The 18,983-nt window shown below is 51.1% G+C and overlaps 1 protein-coding gene across 2 annotated transcripts; it reads right to left on the bottom strand.

Moving 5' to 3' along the window:
• Positions 1 to 15: 15 nt before the first annotated feature.
• On the bottom strand, positions 16 to 10,812 carry SMARCD2 (SWI/SNF related, matrix associated, actin dependent regulator of chromatin, subfamily d, member 2). 2 transcript variants are annotated; one of them, XM_010380034.1, is made up of 13 exons: positions 10,256 to 10,812; positions 5,324 to 5,508; positions 5,078 to 5,120; positions 4,805 to 4,927; positions 3,336 to 3,491; positions 2,623 to 2,718; positions 2,399 to 2,500; positions 2,098 to 2,259; positions 1,843 to 1,940; positions 1,521 to 1,656; positions 1,232 to 1,354; positions 1,003 to 1,104; positions 16 to 925 (listed from the first exon to the last, which is right to left on the bottom strand). In XM_010380034.1, the coding sequence occupies exons 1-13, from the start codon at positions 10,469 to 10,471 to the stop codon at positions 872 to 874; spliced, it is 1,596 nt and encodes a 531-aa protein (XP_010378336.1). In that variant the 5' UTR covers positions 10,472 to 10,812; the 3' UTR covers positions 16 to 871. The 2 variants fall into 2 exon arrangements, with proteins under 2 accessions (XP_010378336.1, XP_030779063.1); XM_030923203.1 differs by lacking the exon at positions 10,256 to 10,812 and adding an exon at positions 6,436 to 7,693.
• Between the last annotated feature and the right edge of the window lie 8,171 nt (positions 10,813 to 18,983).

Genomic DNA, 18,983 nt, shown 5'->3' on the forward strand with positions numbered 1-18,983 from the left:
AGGTCCAGACACCACCAATCGATAAAAGGATTTATTTGGATCCCAGTGCCAGAAGTGGCACTCGCCAAGCCCTAGGCCCACCCTCCTCACCAAGCTCCAAAGGGCAACACCAGTCCTCCCAGCCTCCCCATTCACCTTACCCTGGCCTCCACATGCGCCCACCCATACCTCAGGCCATGCTAGAGAACTGGAGTGTCCCCTCCCCGGCCCAAGCCGCTGGAGAGGCAGCCCTCTTGGCATCCCAGGAGATGATGGCGGCCAGAGCCGCTTGCATAGATTGAGGAAAGAAAACAAGGAGGCACCTAACAGGGCTCCCTGAAAACCCCTAACTTACCCCTGTACAAAAAAAGTGGCTCCCACATAGAAAACTTGCTCCCAAAATAGTGCAAATACCCAAAGGAAAGAAAAAAACCAGCAGCAAGGCTGGGCTTGTAGGAATGGCAAAGAACTTTGGTTTAGAAAGGCTAGGAAGTCTGAGCTGCACCTCCTCTTCCTAGCCCAGCTCCCCACAGCCAGCTCTGACCCTCGCCCAAGAGGGGAGTCTGTAAACATGCAAACCCAGCAGCCTTTGGTTCGGAAATGTCTGTTACAATGTCAAAGCACAGCCTCCAGCAGTCCTACTTGGGCCTGTCTGCAGGGGGGGCAGAGGAGGCTTCTGTTGAACCCAATTAAAGCCAATGCAAAAAGTATAAGGCTTTGGGGACCAAGCAACAAGGAATCCTACCACTACATGTATAAAACTAAAGCTGGGGAGTAGAGAGTGACAGCAGACACTCCTCACCCCAGCCTACGTGTCTGCGGCCCCAGCAAGGACCCAGAGGGTGGTCTCCCTCCAGGCTCTAGGGCTGGGAAGAAAGAGATCCCTGAGCAGTTAGGTCAGGCGAATTCCCAGCACCTGTTCCAGTTCCTGCCTTCGCTGCTGCACCTGGAAAAGGGAGAGATCAAGTGGCTCAGGCCTTTACTACTCAGGGCCAAAGGAGGGAAAACAGGGCAGAGCCTCACCTTGGCAAAGATGTGCCTGCCTACTGCTTCCTGGGCCCAGGGCTGGTGGTAGAAAGCAGCTCGTCTCTCCTCCTCAGGATTTCCAATCACATCAGTGATGATCTGCAAAGAGCCAGGAGGAAAGCCATAGCATAATCCCCAGCCCTGGGCCAACCCACCCTGGGAACTGCTGTGGGTAAAAATCACCCAGAGCTTTACAAAGGAATCCCCTTGGGAAAGAGGACTACACCTTGAGGTCTCGGCGCTGGGAACGGAGCCATTCCTGGATGAAGTCCTGGGGGTCGGTGCTAAAACTGAGCATGAAATCTCTCTGGGTCTTCAGCTGGTTGATGGACTCAATGGTCTCATGGATCTGGAGAGGGTACATGTGTCAGACTCTGCCCCCAAAGCTTAAATGCAAATGACTGAGCCAGAGTTCCCATCCCATCCCCTAGGTGCTACATGTATGGAAATGCTGGACAGATCCAGCCCACTCCAATCCTGGGCCCCAGAGGAAGCTGTGGAGCCAGAGGGCCCACCTTGACATCAAGGGACGCGATCTCCTGCTGATTGGTGGTAGAGGCCAGAAAATTGCTCATCTGGGCCTTCAATGGGTCGTCCACCTCCACATCAATGTCATAACAGGCTGTCTTCTTCTGGTCATTAGGGTCCACACTGCAGGCAGCACATGGGGAGCGAAGGCACATAGCTGTCTTCATCCTGCCCACCTGGGCCAAAGCTAGGGCCCATTCTCTGCACATACTCAGGGAGCAAGGAACCTGATGCTCTCTTTGGCTTCAGTTCAAGCCAAGGGTGAATCTGCTCTTAAAAGAGCCTTCCTGTCCCCCTCCTTGCATTTACCTAATGACATGGTTGATGACAATGGGGTCAGGATGCTGCAGCAACCCCGCCAGCTTCATGGGAATCTCGGAGAAACGGAGTCGGCCACAACTGAAGATCTGGAGGAAATACCAAAGGCTCAGCATTGCCTTGTGGGCACAGGGTAGTGGACCATTCCAGGACCAGTGAGGGCAGCAGTCTGGAGGCTGTGGCCAAGGAGTAGCCCAGCAGGCAAGGCAAGGGCTGAGAGAACAGGGGGGATGGCATCTGGCTAACCTGGCGGAAGTAACGGTTGCAGTTGATATATTCCCGTTCGTGCCCATCCTGCAGCTGGTTGTGCTTGATGTAAAGCCACAGGGCCTGCATGATGGCAGCCCTCGTCTGCGTGTGCACTCCCAGCAGCCTTGCCAATCGGGGGTCCAATTTGTACTGGGGAGGCTGGAGTTGGATGGAGGGGAGTCAGGATGGATTCTTGCAGTAAAACAAAGTGTGAAAATAAGGGCAGGGACAGGAAGGGTTTATAGGAACCAACTCCCCTCCTGAGGGGCCCCAGAAATGACCCCAGGGCCTCTGTCACCTGATGATCCAGCATGAGCAGGAGGGTGCACTTGACGTTGAGGTCTCCAGGCCGTTTTACCTGGAAGCCATCTGTCTCCTGGGTGGTGGGCATCCGGTGCCACTGGCAGGGAGGGGAACATGGCTTATCACCAAGGGGGTGGGCGTGAACACAGGGCCTCCCAAGGGCCCTGAGGCCATTTCCCTGCCAATGTCAGCCTGCCTCTGCCCCAGGCCCACTCTCACCTCCACCAGGTGGTTGTCAGGCCCATACAGCTCCTTGTCCAGCTCAATGACGAGGCTCTTAAAGAATGAAGAAAACTTCCTCTTCTGTTTGCTAGGCTGGAGATGGAAAGGGGTGTGAGATGGTGCTGCTGAGCTCTCAAATCTTAAGCTATGCTAAATCCCAAGAACGAGAAGCCCCATTTCAGCCCTGGAGCTCAGGGTACTGAAGATTCCTGGGGCCCTGAAGAATGGAAGCAGGACTCTGGGCAGACTGGAGGAAGGGAAATGGCGCCCTCTTGCAGCCCACGAGGGACTTCCTGGAGACACTCGACTGCCATCTGCAGGAACACTGTAATAATCATGCAAATCAACCTCCAATGGGCTTGGAGCAGTGCCCCCTCTCTATGGCAGGACTTCTCTGGGAGCGCCCAAGTGTCTGGGCCAGTCTTTTTTTTTTTTTTTTGAGACGCAATCTCACTCTGTCACCCAGGCTACAGTGCAGTGGTGTGATCATAATTCACTGAAGCTCGACCTCCTGGGCTCAAGCCATCCTCCTGCGTCAGCCTTACCAGTAGCTGGGACTATAGATGCATGCCACCACACCCAGCTAATTTTTAAATTTTTTGTAGAGACGGGGTCTGGCTCTGCTGCTCAGGCTAGTCTCAAACTCTTTGGTCCCAGTCTTAAACCCACACAGGCCTCCTTCCCTCCAGATACCTCCCTCCTCAACTCACATCATCCAGCAGTTTTCCTTCCACTCGGAGTTCCCAGGAAGCCACCTTGTCCCCTGCTGGGGTTCCCCCAGGGGTCCCTGCAGTTCCTGCACTATCACCTTCCGCCTTGCTGGGACTGAACGTATTGGAAATGTAGATCCGAAGCTTTCGCTTTTGCTAAAGAGAGAAAGACAATCAACTGGAGGTGGACCGAGACGTTGGGACACTGCTATGCCATCTTCTGATATGAACATTCAACAATCAATACTGAGCACCATGGGCCAGCCAGGCACCTTGTCAGGCACTGGGAATCAGAAGTAGTAAGTCCCAGTCCCAGCCTTCTTTTTTTTCAGGACATGGTCTCACTCTGTCACCCAGGCTGGAGTGCAGTGGTGTGATCTCAGCTCACTTGCAACCTCTGACTCCTGGGTTCAAGCAATTCTCTTGCCTCAGCCTCCCGAGTAGCTGGGACTACAGGTGCATGCCACCATGCCCAGCTAATTTTTTGTGTTTTTAGTAAAGACAGTGTTTCAATATGTTGGCTAGGCTGGTCTCGAACTCCTGACCTCAGGTGATCTGCCCACTTCGGCCCCCTAAAGTGCTGAGATTACAGACGTGAGCCGCCACACGCGGCCGGAACTCACCATTTTTGAGATGCATTACCAACAACGCCAGCACAGTGGGACTGGTGCAATGGTAAAGCGGAGGCCTCTGGCTCACATCTTACATGAAACCCAAACACCCATCACGGCCCCAAAATATCCTAGTCTCCTGGAAAGCCTTCACCACTCGGGACTGTTCTAGATTATTACTAAGGAAAGTTTCTCGGCTGGGTGCAGTGGCTCTGTCATCTTAGCACTTTGGGAGGCCGAGGCAGTCAAGAGTTTGAGACCAGCCTGGGCACCATGGAGATAGTAAAAATACAAAAATTAGCCAGGCATGGTGATGGGCGTCTGTAATGCTAGTTACTCGGGAGGCTGAGGCAAGGAGAATTGCTTGAACCTGGGATGTGAAGGTTGCAGTAAGCCAAGATCGCACCACTGCACTCCAGCCGGGGTGAAAGAGTGAGACTCTATCTCAAAAAAAAAAAAAGAAAAAGAAAAAATATTCTCTATGGATGGGGAAGGAGAAAGGAACTACCTTTATCCTCTAGTGGTTTTCATACTTTTGACCATGACCCATAATATTTACATTTTTCAGTTATGACCCAAGGTCTGCATATCTATTTATCGGAAACAAAAATGTCATGAAAGAATACCTTAACTACTATGGTAAGTACTACTGTGAAGTATTTTTAGATTTTCTACTGTCATATATTAATTTAAAACATACTGGCCCCAACACATTCAACTGAGTTCATACTCTACTAGTGGGCTGCATCCTGCATGTGAAAAACCCAGCTCTAGCCCAACTTGCTTGGCCCCTGGAAAACAAGGGGGTGGAGGGCAAGGAATCCTGGGAAGGCTAGAGGTGGTCAAGGTCACACATACTGTCAGAGGCTTTTTGATGGCCTCCTGGATCTCCATCCGCTTGCGAGCAATGGTCTGGTCCAGCTTCCGCTCAAAAGCCAAGAGATCCATGTATGCCTGAGACTCTGGGACAAGCTCCCGGATCTGGAGGAAGGTAGCAGAAGCTCATCAGCTTGCTTCAGCCAAAGCTTGGCTCTTTCCTCCCTTCCTCCCGCAGCTCAGGGTTGAGGGAGATGGATGCCCACCCCGAGGTGGCCACTGGGCAGGCCTCCCAGGCGTCCTCTTAACACTTACTCGCTGAGGTAGAACTTTATCTGCCATCTTCCTTCTCTTTAACCTGGGGAGTTCAGAAACCCACTTAAGAGATCAGTGGTCCAAAAAAGGACACTCACCCCCGCAACGCCCCTCCAGTCTCCAGGACCCTCTCCCCCAGGAGAGCCTGGAATCTTCCTCAGACACCAAAGCTCTTAAGATAGAAGGAAACCCTCTGCTACCACCAGAGCTGAGTTAGGCAGAGTGGAAGAAGCAGGATGCTCTTACCCCCGGCGCTGGGCAGGCATGGGAGGCTGCGCCTGGGGCACAAGCAGGCGTTTTCGGAATGGATCCATCATGGTGGGTGGCATGCCAGGTCGAAGCGGAGCTGCTGCACCAAATGGGGAGCCAGCAGGGGGTCCCACCTGCAAGCCGGCCATGGGCATCCGGTTCCCTGGTGACATGCCAGGTCGCTGGGGGAAGTGAGCCAACGGGGGTGCATAGGTCAGGGGCAGGGCCCTCCGGGGCCCATAGCCTATGCCCTCCATCCCTCTCGTCAGCCAGGTTGGGCCTGAGCAGCACGCCAGAGCCCTGCTGGAGCCCCAGGAACAAAGGGGAGCGGGCGCCTGAGCGAAGAGTGTAAACCACACCTGCCCCGCCCCCTGCAACCGCCCTGGCAGCCATGCCAGCAAATGAGGTGTGCCAGAGCCTGGGCTGGGAGGAGGGTCCTGCCTGCAGAGGGAAGGGCCTGCGGGAGCCCCAGCCAGTCCCTGTTCTCTCAGACAGTCCCGCCAAGCCTTGCCCTCCTCTTTCCCCCATCATAAGGGAGAAGCATGGCTGAGAGGCACGGGGGCAGTATCACTGCCAGGCAGAGGGGTATACTATATCATGAGCAGGCCAATGGCGCAGAGCCCCAATCCCCATCCTCTGTGGCCGAGGGAGAAAGGGGTCTGGTAGGCAGCAGCACCCCAGGTGAGCAGGGCTACAACAGGATGACTTGGAACGTGTACCAGCTGGTGAGGGTGGCCTCGGACAGGGTACCGGGACCCTGTACCCTGTAGTCTGGTACCATATAGCCCCTACCCACAGCCCAGAACTGGACCCTCTTCTCACCTCCTTACTGCCCAACTACTGCCCCTATGCCAGAAGACCCCAGAAGGGAAGCCATGGCTCCTGGGTGGCCTGTGGGAAAGACAGCAGCTGGCACCTGGACTCTGCCCATGGTCCAGGCACCACCTGGCAGCCAGGACTGGCTCTGGCTCCATGTAGCCCTGGCAATCCCAAGCTGAAGAAGGGGGCTAAGATTATCCTGGGAGGCAAGGATCAGAGGCCTAGGCTGAGCAGCAGGAAAGTGGGAGATAGAAATAGCTTCTTTAGATGCCTACAGAAGGATTTCCCACTTGAAGCCTTGCTCCCCAACATTTCTGTGAAGCCCATCTGGGAGTCACCTCCACCCCCACCCCCCTCCCCATGGCTGCTGCCTGCAAGGCCTGTTTGGCAGCTCTGCCTTGCACACACTGTCCCTGGCAGCTTCACAGGGCTGGCCCCAGGGCCCAGATTATGCAACGAGCACAACCAGCCAACCAAGCCCAGCAGGGTGGAGACTTGTACCAAATCAAAGGACCCTCCCCCACCCCGGCATCATGGAGATGAGATTCTTCCCCAGCCTCTTCATCCTGCACTAAACCCATGTTCCCAAAACAGAGGGTCAGATTCTTGACCAGATGCAGAGATGGAAAGAAACATGACCCACAGACGTGAGGATGGGGAGAGGAGGAGCAGGGTGGGAGGGAGGTGTTTGGGAGAATAAAAACCTCAAAGTGGGGGGCTCTGGGGCTTTGGGAGTCCTGCCAAAGTCTCTCTCCATCAGGAAGAGATTAATCAGAGCTGTTGAAAGGCAAAAGACAACCTCTTTCTCTGCCTTAAGGATTGTTCTTTCTCTGGCCTGAGATTATAGAAAAAAACTGAGTGTGGCTATAGCTGTAAGCCCAGGCCCAGACATCCCAGACTAGTTTTTCCTAGTGCCTGAGACAAAGGGAAGAAATGAAGCACTGGGTCCTGCAGAGTGTGAGGGAGGGCCCTATGGTCCCCAGGAAGCTCCCCGCTGCAGCGTTCACAGAACCTGCAGCACCACCCATCCCTCCTGGGCAGGTGCTCCGGTAACAGGAAGTCCCAAGACAAGGCCGCACAGGCAGGGCCTGGAATAGGCTCCACCTAGACATCTGCTCCAGGCTTCCCAGAGCCCACGGCTCACTCAGGACCCCAGGGGAAGGCTGCTAACAGTTCAAGTCCCAGCTGAGCTTTGCCAAGCTCCATACCTGGGCTTATAGGCACTAGCAACTCCTCCCGCTTCAAAAACAAACAAACAAACAAACAACTGAGGAGTTAGGAAAAACAAACAAAAAACAGTCCAGAACTCTGAGCCTCCCTAACTCCCTGCCTGCAACAGGATCAGGTAGGCCTGGATCAATCCCCTGAACCCCAGATGAGGAATCCAGGGCTCCAGTGAGCATGCTTTGCCCCGCCCCAGATGTGGCCCTGATGCTCTGGAACCTAGGCCTGAGGGCCTCAGTTGGGGAACATACCACCACTCTCCCATGAGTAAAAAGGATTTTGAGGCAGAGCGCGGCGGCTCACACCTATAATCCCAGCACTTTGGGAGGCCAAGGCAGGTGGATCACAAGGTCAGGAGTTCAAGACCATCCTGGCTAAGATGGTGAAACCCCATCTCTACTGAAAACATAAAAAAAATTAGCCGGGCATGCTGGCGGGCGCCTGTAGTCCCAGCTACTCAGGAGGCTGAGGCAGAGAATTGCTTGAACCTGGGAGGCGGAGGTTGCAGTGAGCTGAAATCTGGCCACTGCACTCCAGCCTGGGCGACAGAGCGAGACTCCGTCTCAAAAAAAAAAAAAAAAAAAAAAAAAGATTTTGAACTTTTTGAACTCTCTGGAGTGAACCCAGAAATCTGAGGTTTTTGTTATTTTGTTTCCCAGGCTGGAGTGCAGTGGCAGGATCATAGCTCAATGCAGCCTTGAACTCCTGGACTCAAGCAATCCTCCTGCCACAGCATCCCGAGTAGCTGGGACCATAAGCGCACACCACCAAGCTTGGCTAAATTTTTTTTTTTTTTTTTTTTGAGAAATGATGGTCTCACTATGTTGCCTAGGCTGGTCTTGAACTCCTGGTCTCAAGTAATCCTGTCTGGGCCTCCCAAAGTGCTAGGATTATAGGTGTGAGCCACCACATCCTGCCCTGGAGGGGTTTGTTGTTTTTTTTTTTTACGTTCCTCTGTTAACTGTGATCCACAGCCAGAACCACCCTCTGGAGGAAGGGAGGTCATCACTTCCCTTCTTTCAACTATTTGTTCAGCTTGGGCCTCAAATTCTCGCTTTTCCAGCACATCTCATGAGCCCTAACAGACAGGAACCCCTCTGTTTTCCAGATCTCAAGTCCCTTCTCCTGGAAGTCATACAACTGGACTTGGAAAGAGGGCAAGTAGGATCCTCTTCAAACTCAGCCAAAGTTAGCTGGCTGGGTTCTCTGTCCCATCTACCTCTCCTGCCAGGAGGAGGAAAGCTAGTGGGATGGGAAACCCAGACTCAGGGCCATCTCCTACTTCCCTGCAGCTAGCAGCCCAGGCCTAACCAGCCAGTCAGCTTGGCCTTGCCACAGGCCCAAGGCCACCCCCGACCAAACATGTGGAATCCATTCTCTTAGGGGCTGTCTCAAGGGCACATTTCCTATGACTTTTTGCATGCCAAAGCAACTGGAGCGGCTTGTCTGTTCCAGGTCCTTCCAAGGCCAAAGGCCCACAGATGGTGCCCAGGCCAAGTCTCAGTGGGCAGGCCCAAGGGCTACAATGATTGATGCAGAGAGCCCTCAGCAACACCCTGGGCCCATGAGTCCCCAAGGGGGAGAGTAGGGTGGGAAAGATGAGCCCCAGCTGGAGTTCCTGGGACCAGGTCTGTCTCTGCCCATATCCAGACTCTGTTTTCTCTTGAGAAAGGAGGAAGAACAAGGAGTAAGAAGGAAAAAAAATCCAGTCACTGTCCCTAGTTAAGCCATCTCCTCAGATGTGAGGCCCGGGGGGCAGGTAGGCAGTGTATACTCCACGAGGATCCCTAAGGACCTCCGCCTGGAGACATGAGTTGAAAACAGAGGAAGCCCACAGCAGACCCTGGGAGATGAGCAAGAAGCCAGTGTCAAATGCTGGGGCACATGGCTTCGGATGTGGCGGAGTTAGAACCTGAAGGCCAAATAAAAATGCAGAGAGGGTGAGAAGGCAGATGGGCACAGTTTCCAAGCCTGCTGGTGCAACCTGAACAGCAGACTAGGGGACCGGCAGGGTCAGGCTGAGGTCCTCACACACTGAGCAGAAGTCGCTGCCTTGCAAGGGCTTTTGAAGCTGAAACCTGAGCAGCTCTCAAAACCCCAAAGGGGTCAGGACAGCAGTCTTTGAAGCAACTCTCGCAGACTCCTCCGGCCCCAGACCAGCAGGGTTCCACTCTGCACGTCCAGACTAATCAACTACCCGACAGAAAGCCCAGAAGAGAGCCGGCCTGTGACTAGGCTGGGCCTCCCCTTAAGCCTAGCCACCACCGTCTCTGGTCTAAGCTGGAGTCCTCCCCAGCGAAGGCGCCTGGCCCTGCCTCCGGAGTAAAGTCCGCCCGTGCACAAGCTGGAATCCCCTGGCCCTCGTCTCAGCGTCCCGTGCCCGTGGGAAGCCAGGCTCCTTCCTCCTCATTAGCAGCCGGGAGCCATCTCAGACACGCTAGAGCTCGGCCAGTTCCCAACCAGAAAAAACAGGGCAGACTTGGAGTGGGACCAAAGCCGATGCAGGGTAACCCCGGTTTCTCAGCGAGGGCCCTTTCCCAAACTTGCTCATCACTTTCCAGCCCTCCTACCCTAGACTTCTCAACCCACCCGCCCACAATTCACTGGTTCCCCAAACTCCTCCGTCTCCCAGTCACTCGGAATCCTTGTGCCGCGGAAGCCCCCAGGCCTCCCAGCTGGTTCCAACCCTCCGCTGCAGGGCTCTCTCCCCCTTTCCCACTCCTCCACCGCCACCCGCCGCAGCCCGAGGGTCCTGGCCCGCCCTCCACCGTCTCCCGGAGTTCCTCATGCATTCCCCAGGGCCCTCACTCGAGGCCCCCTCAGCCCCCGGCCCGGGCGCCCTTGCGGCGCCGCACGCCCCCGTCCGCTCGCTTCCCTCCTGCTCACCTGGTACTGCGCCGCGGGGCCCGCGGGGCCCATGGGGCGGAAGGCGGCGGCCCCGGGGCCCCCCACGCCTCCAGCCGGACCCGGTCCCCGGAGCGCCGGTCCGGGCAGCATGCCGGGTCCCGCGGGGGGAGGAGGCGCTCCCAGGGCCGCGGCCACGGCGCCGCCGCCAGGGCTCAGCGGGGGCAGCGGGAACCCGCCCGCGCCTCGGCCCGACATCGCTCCGTCCCGTCCCGCGGTGCCGCGATCCGGACTCCGGGCTACGCGTCGAGTCCACTCCGCGCTCTGTGCTCCGCGATCCGGGACTTGGCGATCTTAATTCCGGGTTCCGGGATTTGTCGATCCGGGCTCCGGGATTTCCTAATCCAAGTTCGCGAGTTCCTCACACACCCGGTTAGGGATAGATTCCGCTCCTGCGCGGGAGATTCCGGATCCAGGATCTGCTGCGGGCCCGCCTGCCGCCCCCGGCCTCCGGAGGTTTGGCCGCCAGAGTCGAGTTACCCAGAGGCGGCTACGAACTCCCTGCCCCGCCCAACCCAGCCCAGCACTAGGCCCCGCCTCTACCTGCTGCCCAAAGCTCGAGTGCCTCCTCGAATCCCGCCCCTCGCGAGACCCGCCCCCAGCAGACACCGCCCCTAACCGCCGACCTCAGAGCCCCACCCCCCACCTTTGGCCCCGCCCTTCGCCGGAGGGGCGGGAGCGGAAGCTGCGCGCGGAAGCGCCGAGTGAGGCGCGGGGTCAGAGGTCTAAGGTCACGTTGAGGCTTCACAGTGAATGAGCAGTTGCTACTACTCCTTCCAGGTGTAGCACCCTCACCGAATTCCCCAGCCACACTCACTGAAAATAGTTTTGTCAAGTCTCCTTTCTGCATCTTCCACATTAAAGACTCAACTCAGAGTTGGTAGCGGTGGCTCACGCCTGTAATCCCAGCACTTTGGGAGGTTGAGGCGGGTGGACCACCTGACGTCAGAAGTTCGAGAGCAGCCTGGCCAACATGGTGAAAACCCCGTCTCTACTAAAAATACAAAAATTAGCCGAGAGTGGTGGCTGGTGCCTGTAATCCCAGCTACTCGGGAGGCTGAGGCAGGAGAATCGCTTGAACCCGGGAGACAGAGGTTGCAATGAGCCGAGATCTCCCCACTGCACTCCAGCCTGGGCGGCAAGAGTGAAACGCCTCAAAAAAAAAAAAAAAAAAAAAAGACTCAGCTGCTCTCTGGGGCAGAACAGCAGCCAACTCAACTTCCTGTAAAAGCTCATCCTGGTAGCTCGGAACTGCCAAGGGACCTAGGAGGCTCCAGACTTGACCCAGCTGGTGAACAGTCGACTTGGCCAAGGCTGAGTTCTTACAGCACATTTTTAATGTGGCTCTGCCTCACTATAAAGAAGCCTGGTACTTTACTCCCCAGCAAATGCTTCTAGTCAAAAGAAATTTAGCTTATGAGAAACCTCCCCACAGTTTAAAAAGAGGTCTTTCTCTAGTATTTATAGCACTTAATTTTCAAAAATGCAGTATCTTTTCAGATACACTGTGTGGTATCAAAGTATTCAAAAATGCTTCAGCTGTGCCAGGGAGCCTACCCTCTGATGGTCTGGGTCTCCTCACCGTGATACGGACCAGTGCTGTTTAAACCCTAATGAGCACATAAAAAACACCCGAGGCTCTTATTGAAAATGCAGATTGTGGCAGGGCCCAGGACTCTACATTTCTAACAAGCTGCCAGCGATGCTGTTGCTTCTCAGACCATACTGTCAAGAAGCCAGGATCTAGACTTTTTTTTTTTTTTTTTTTTACTATAATTGCTTTATTTTTTCAGCCCCAACCAAGTAATGCTTCTTTCCTTGCATCATAGCACCCCAGATATTTTTTATAGTATAGTTTTCCAACGCTTTTTAGAAATTAGTTCTCCTCCTGTCTCTAGTGATAAACCCCACTGCCGCTGCTTTCTTACCTCCTGGACTTCTCAGAGATACCACTCTATTGCCCCAGGAGTTGATAACCTGTCAGTCTGGGGACTGGTCACTGGAATTGTTAAAGTCACTGAATCACGGCCCCTCCCATCCCTGTAAAGTGGGTTAAGAGTTCATGATAAGGCAACTAATATACATTTCAATCCTTTTTAAGCTTCTAGAACAACAGTAATTCTCAAAGTGATAGGGGCAGTGGAGAATCCGAGTCCTCTGGGAAGCTACTCCAAAATATCTCCACCAGCCCCCGCTCCAATCCAATGGCTCTCAGTATTGTATTTGAAAAATAAGCTTCCCAGGTAGTTCTGGTGTGACCCACTTTACAGAGTGGGTTGTATCAGAAAACATACAAGCTTTTTCTACCCTAGAAAAGGGGCAAGCTAATAAGTGCATTTAAAAGCAGATCAGCTGGGCGGAGTAGCTTATACCTGTAATCCCAGCACTTTGAGGGGGCAAGGTGGGTGGATCACTTGAGGTCAGGAGTTCGAGACCAGTCTGGCCAAGATGGTGAAACTCTGTCTCTACTAAAAATACAAAAATTAGCTGGGCGTGGTGGCACACACCTGTAATCCCAGCTACTCAGGAGGCTGAGGCATGAGAATCGCTTGAACCCAAGAGGCAGAGGTTGCAGTGAACTGAGATTGTGCCACTGCTCTCCAGCCTGGGTGACAGAGTGAGACACTGTCTCAATAATAATAATAAAGCAGATGAAACGGTTAAATATAACTCAGTTCCTGTTAATCCCTTGTTTAGAACCCTCCCCAGCTCCCCATTGCTCTTAGATTGAATGTCACACTCCCTCCTGTGACATTTAAGGCTCTGCAGGACCTGGCCCCTGCTTACCTCCTTGGGTTCATTTTAAATCACTGCCTTTGGCTCTCCAAGCATTGGCCCAGATGGTCTCCTTGCAGTTTTTCAAACTACCAGTCCCCTTCCCATCTCACAGCCTCTCTGTTCTCTCATACCCTACTTCCCACCAAGTGATTATCACAGTACATCATTACTTACTTAAGTGTGTGCTGATTTACTGTCTGATGTGGCTCACCCACTAAAATATAAACTCTACGAAGGCAGGATCTTTCTCTCAGTTTATCTTTTTTTTTTTTTTTTGAGACAGAGTCTCGCTCTGTTGTCCAGGCTGGAGTGCAGTGGCGCAATCTCGGCTCACTGTAAGCTCTGCCTCCCGGGTTCACGCCATTCTCTTGCCTTAGCCTCCCGAGTAGCTGGGACTACAGGCGCCCACCACTGCGCCCGGCTAATTTTTTTGTATTTTTAGTAGAGACAGGGTTTCACCACGTTAGCCAGGATGGTCTCAATCTCCTGACCTCATGATCCGCCTGCTTCGGCCTCCCAAAGCACTGGGATTACAGGTGTGAGTCACCATACCTGGCCTCAATTTATCTTTTTATTTTAAAATTTTTATTTTTTTAAGACAGGGTTTTGCTAGGTTGCCCAGGCTGGCCTCAAACTCCTGGGCTCAAGAGATAGTTCCTGAATAACTAAGTAGGTATACACCACACCTGGCTATTTTTTAAAAATTGAGGTGAGATTTATGTAATAAAATTAACTGCTTGAAATTGCACAATTCAGTGGTATATTTTACATTCACAATGTTTTGCAACACCTCCTCTACCTAGTTCCAAAACACTTTCATGACCCCAAAAGAAAACTCCATTCTCATTAGAAGTTGCTCCTTATTTCTTCCTCTTTCCAACTTCTGGCACCCACCAATCTGGGTTCTGTCTCTGTAGATTTATCTATTCTGGATACTTCATATAAATGGAATCATAATAGGTGGGTGTTGGGCATGGCTTCCTTCACTTAGCATAATGTTTTTGAGGCTCATCCATTTTGTAGCATGTATCAGTACTTCATTTCTTCTTATGGCTGAATAATATTCCATTGTATGTATATAACACAATGTGTTCATCCGTTTATCTTTTTATTTATTTATTTGTGACAGCATCTCACTATGTTGCCCAGGCTGGTCTCAAACTCCTTAGCTCAAGTGATCCTCCTGCCTTGGGCTCCCAGAGTGCTAGGATTATAGGCATGAACCACCATGCCTGGCCCTATCCATTTATCTGTTGATGAGCAGTGGGGCTACTTCTACTTCTTGGCTATTCCAAGTAGTGCTGCTATGAATATATATTTGTATTTGAGTACCTGTTTTCAATTATTTGGGGTGTATACTGTCTCTCTTGATCCCTGTTGTAACTTAACAAATATGTATGAACAAACAGTCTTTGAGTGTAGTGGGAGAGAATGATAAACAATAATATAATATCAGTTAATATCAGATAATATAAACAGTGAGTTAATTGTGTTATGATAAAATATCCTGAAGCTGTTAGGGAGCAAATAGAGATATCTGAGGCATGGTAGATATAAAAGGAAGATTTCCTACACAGTAGGCAGAGAATAGGTAACATTTACTGAGCATTTTCTACGTGAATTAGCTCATTTAATCCTCACAACACATATGAGGTAGGTACAATAAATGAGGTAGCCACTATTTTTACCTCTTTCTTTTTAAAAAGAGATAGGGTCTCACTCTGTTGTCCAGGCTAGAGTGCAGTGGCATGATCATAGCTTGACTAATGGGGCCTCAAACTCCTGGGCTCAAGCAATCCTCCGACCTCAACCTCCTGAGGACCTGGGACTACATACACCAGTCTCTATGCCTGGCTCTACCTCTTGTTTTAAAAATCAAAGCATGGAGATCCAGTCACTTGCCCACCCTCACTGTGATGGTGCTAGGATTCAAACCTGTTTCTGATCTGGCTCTAGAATCCACAGTCTAGGGACTAACCATTACTTACCACCGATTTTTGGTAGCTGTGTGTCTGGTCTGTTATTACTTGCAAAGAAACTATTAAAACTGAAAAGTGAGGCAGGTGACTCATCCAGCACTTTGGGAGGCTGAGGTAGGAGGATTGCTTGAGGAGTTCAAGACCAGCCCGGGCAACATGGTGAGATCCTGTCTCTACAAGAAAATGAAAAAATTTGCAGAGCGTGATGGTGGGTGCCTGTGGTCCCAGCTACTTGGGAGGCTGAGGCGGGAGGATCACTTGAGCCCAGGAATTCGAGGCTGCAGTGAACTCTGATCACGTCACTGTACTCCAGCTAGGGCTACAGAGTGAGACCTTGTGTCTGGAAAACACAAAAACAAAAAACTGAAATACAAGTTCATAGAAACTCAGAGAAAAAGAAGTTGATTGATAGGCCTTGATTAATCAGAAGTTTCCTGGAACACTCTGAAGTGGAGGCAACATTCCCCTGCCTTTGTTCTCTCAGTGTGGAATGTCTTTTTCTTTTCCTCCCTTGATACTTATTCTGCTCAGTGCCCACTTTTCATGGACTTCATTCAACAACTTTTATTGAGCCCTTGTATGGTCCCAGGCTTACAGTTTAGAGGAGGGACTTTCCTATAACTTCAAGGCCCTGTTACAATCTACAGATGCTCGAAGAGACTAAATGAAACTAAAAAGTACTTAACAAACTATTTAATAATAAAGTATTTAATACAACCAGAGCCAATGGGACAATTCCCAGCACAGACTCAGGGAATTGTGGCTCCCTGCCCAGCTGCATGAAAGTAGAACCCATCAAGTAGCTTGGGGAAAGGCCCTTGGAGCAAGGTGGCCCAATGCTTGCCCTAGAGCAGGCCAGCAAAGCAACATTCCTCAGTATGGATGTCCCTCAGGGTGTTGGAATTTCATGAGAAGCAATGTGGATAGTCTGGTCATGGTGGGAAATGTTTACCAAGATGGCAGCACTGCTGGAGCTGTATCACAGCCTGTCCCAGCTGGAGCACCCCAGCAGCTAAGTGTCCATCTCACACATGGATGCGGAGTAGGGAGAGGAAGGGACAGTCAGGGCAGCAGAAGGACTGGATGCCAAGAAATGTAGCAGGTGCTGTACTTAGCATTTTAGAAGCATTTATGGAGCACCTTCTATGTGCTAGTCCCTGACATATGCTGGTAAACAAGATAAATGCATAACAGATCATTTCCCTGCATGACAACTGCTAAGATAAATATATTCACAAGGTACCATGGGGAAACAAGGAGGCCTTTAATGAGAGAAAGAGATTAATGAAGACTTCTTGGAGGAGGTAACAGGTGAGTTAAGCAAAGAAGACAAAGTAAGAGTCAAAGGCATGAAGCTGTACAGGATGAGGACAATCAGAATAAGTGTTGCCAGATCAATGAATGTAAGAGAGAGCTCCTCTTCTGTGAGCACATTGTGGTCACAGTTCTCAACACACATACTGTCATAGTCAGCACAGTCTAGCGGTAAAATGCCTGAAGAGTAGAGACTTGCAGTGAGCAGAGATTGCCCCACTGCACTACAGCAGTACAGATATCAGCATATAAAAAGTGGGCTTCAGGCCGGGCACAGTGGCTCATGCCTGTAATCCCAAGATGGATCACCTGAGGTCAGGAGTTTGAGACCAGCCTGACCAACGTGGTGAAACCCTGTCTCTACTAAAATTACAAAAATTAGCTGGGTGTGGTGGAGTGTGCCTGTAGTCCCAGCTACTCGGGAGGCTGCCCCAGGAGCCCCGCTGCCTAGCTCAAAACATCATGAGAAACCTCAATGGTTTCATTTGCTTCTAGTGCTGCTGTAATAAGGAACTGGCAAGGAAAACCCCGGAAATTTGGAAAGGCTCTGTTGGAAGACAAATTTGACAGATGGTGTTTACCACTTTGCTTTGGTTCTTCTCTCAGAGTGAATGCCAGATGTTTTCTTCTGGTTTACAAGGTTGTGTTACGTCTGAACAGCTCCTTTGCCCAGAGATCATGAAATGTTGCGATACACAGCTAAATGGGAGCACATGGGCAAGTGAGTCCTGTGCCAGGTCAGCATAGTGTAATTTGCTGCTGTGTGAATCCAAGGTTTGGTGTTACATTTCTAGTGTTTTCTTTAAGTTGTGTAATACCATCAGTGTCCTACAATAGAAGATTGGCTGGATAATCCACATGAGACAATGTCATGCAGCCATAAAAAAAAGGATGCTATAAAAGGCAAAATTATAGACGTGGCAGGAAGATTAGTGGTTGCCAGGGATTACAGAATGGGGGTGATTAGGTAAAGTACAGGGCATTTTTAGGGCAGTGAACCTATTCTGTATGATACAGTAACAGTGAATACATGACATTAAGCATTTGTGAAAACCAGTAGAACTATATAACACAAACAGTGAGCTTTAATGTACATAGACTTTAGCTAACAACAATACATCAATACTGGTTCATTAATTGTAACCAATGTACCACACTAATGGAAGGTGTTAATAATAGGGAAACTGGGAATATAGAACTCTTTGTACTATCTGCTCAAATTTTTCCTGGAAATCCAAAATTGTTCTAAAAAATAAAGTGTAAAAAATGAAAAAAAAAAAAAGTAGTCAGCTTCAGAGCTACAACCAGCCCAGGTGACAAACCTGGAATCTCTGGAGCCAAGGGTGGGGGCATGATTCTACCGTTTGTTCTCTTGTTCTCTTCCTATGCCAGGAAGAGGGTTATAACACACTCAGAGACCTGGGTGGCATTGTGGTCTTACAGGTCTCTTCTTGGTCACTTCTCAGATTCTCATGGAGGTGACCTCCTAGCTTTTGAATTTGGACCCAGAGCTACTAGTTGAATGAGAAAAAGTCTGGGAATGGTGGCTCACACCTGTAGTCCCAGCACTCAGGGAGGCTGCAGCAGGAGGATCGCTTGAGACCAGGAATTTGAGACTAGCCTGGGCAACATAAGGAGACCCTGTCTCTATAAAAAATTTTTGGCCGGGCGCAGTGGCTCACGCCTGTAATCCCAGCATTTTGGGAGGCCAAGGTGGGCAGATCATAAGATCAGGAGATCGAGACCATTCTGGCTAATACAGTGAAACCCTGTCTCTACTAAAAATACAAAAAATTAGCCGGGCATGGTGGCACATGCCTGTAGTCCCAGCTACTCGGGAGGCTGAGGCAGGAGAATCGCTTGAACCCAGGAGGCAGAGGTTGCAGTGAGCCGAGATCGTGCCATTGCACTCCAGCCTGGGTGACAGAGTGAGACTCTGTCTCAAAAAAAAAAAAAAAAAAAAAAAAAAAGAAAAGAAAAATTTAAATTTAACAAAAAACCAGACCACTACCATAGAGGAACAGTAAAGGAAGGGCCTCCATTAGGATCTCTGACTTATTCTCACTCTTCTTCTGGCCCCTAAATGTCCTTGTCTTGGGGTTTCTATATTTAGATCCTTTCTCTATACTTGACCTACCTAGACATATTCATCTACTCCCAATTGTTCAATTACTGTCTATTTTCTGATGACCCTAAATCTCCAACTCCAATCCCACCTCTCTCCTGAGCTTCAGATCTGTATTTCCAACTCCCTGCTGGATGTTCCATTAGTCACTTAACCCATCTGTTCAAAGTCAATGCCTCACTGTCCTCTCAGTCTGCCTCTCTTCCCCGTACTTATCTTGGGTAAGGGTATGAGGACATGGCAAAGGGCCAGCCCTGACTTGCTGAGACATTCAAACTGGTCTTGCAGGGAAGTAAAAGCCAAGGAAGATGGAAGTGACACAACCAGATGCCGAGGGCACCAACAGCCAAAAGCAAAGAGAGCAGAGAAGGCCTTAAGGATTTTATTATTATTTTTTGAGACAGAGTCTTGCTCTGTTGCCCAGGCTGGAGTGCAGTGACAGGATCATGGCTCACTACAACCTCAACCTTTTGGACTCAAGTGATCCTCCCACCTCAGCCTCCTGACTAGCTGG

The sequence above is a fragment of the Rhinopithecus roxellana genome, chromosome 19 (assembly GCF_007565055.1).
Source record: "Rhinopithecus roxellana isolate Shanxi Qingling chromosome 19, ASM756505v1, whole genome shotgun sequence".
NCBI lineage: Eukaryota > Metazoa > Chordata > Mammalia > Primates > Cercopithecidae > Rhinopithecus > Rhinopithecus roxellana.

What these genes read in the sequence shown, in the direction of transcription:
- SMARCD2 (XM_010380034.1), bottom strand. Translation starts at nt 10,471, where the DNA reads ATGTCGGGCCGAGGCGCGGGCGGGTTCCCGCTGCCCCCGCTGAGCCCT. An exon ending in GCCCCGCGGCGCAGTACCAG is followed by an intron (nt 5,509 to 10,255) that starts GTGAGCAGGAGG and finishes CACTTCCCCCAG; the next exon opens with CGACCTGGCATGTCACCAGG. An exon ending in TCGCGTCCCTTGATGTCAAG is followed by an intron (nt 1,355 to 1,520) that starts GTGGGCCCTCTG and finishes TACCCTCTCCAG; the next exon opens with ATCCATGAGACCATTGAGTC.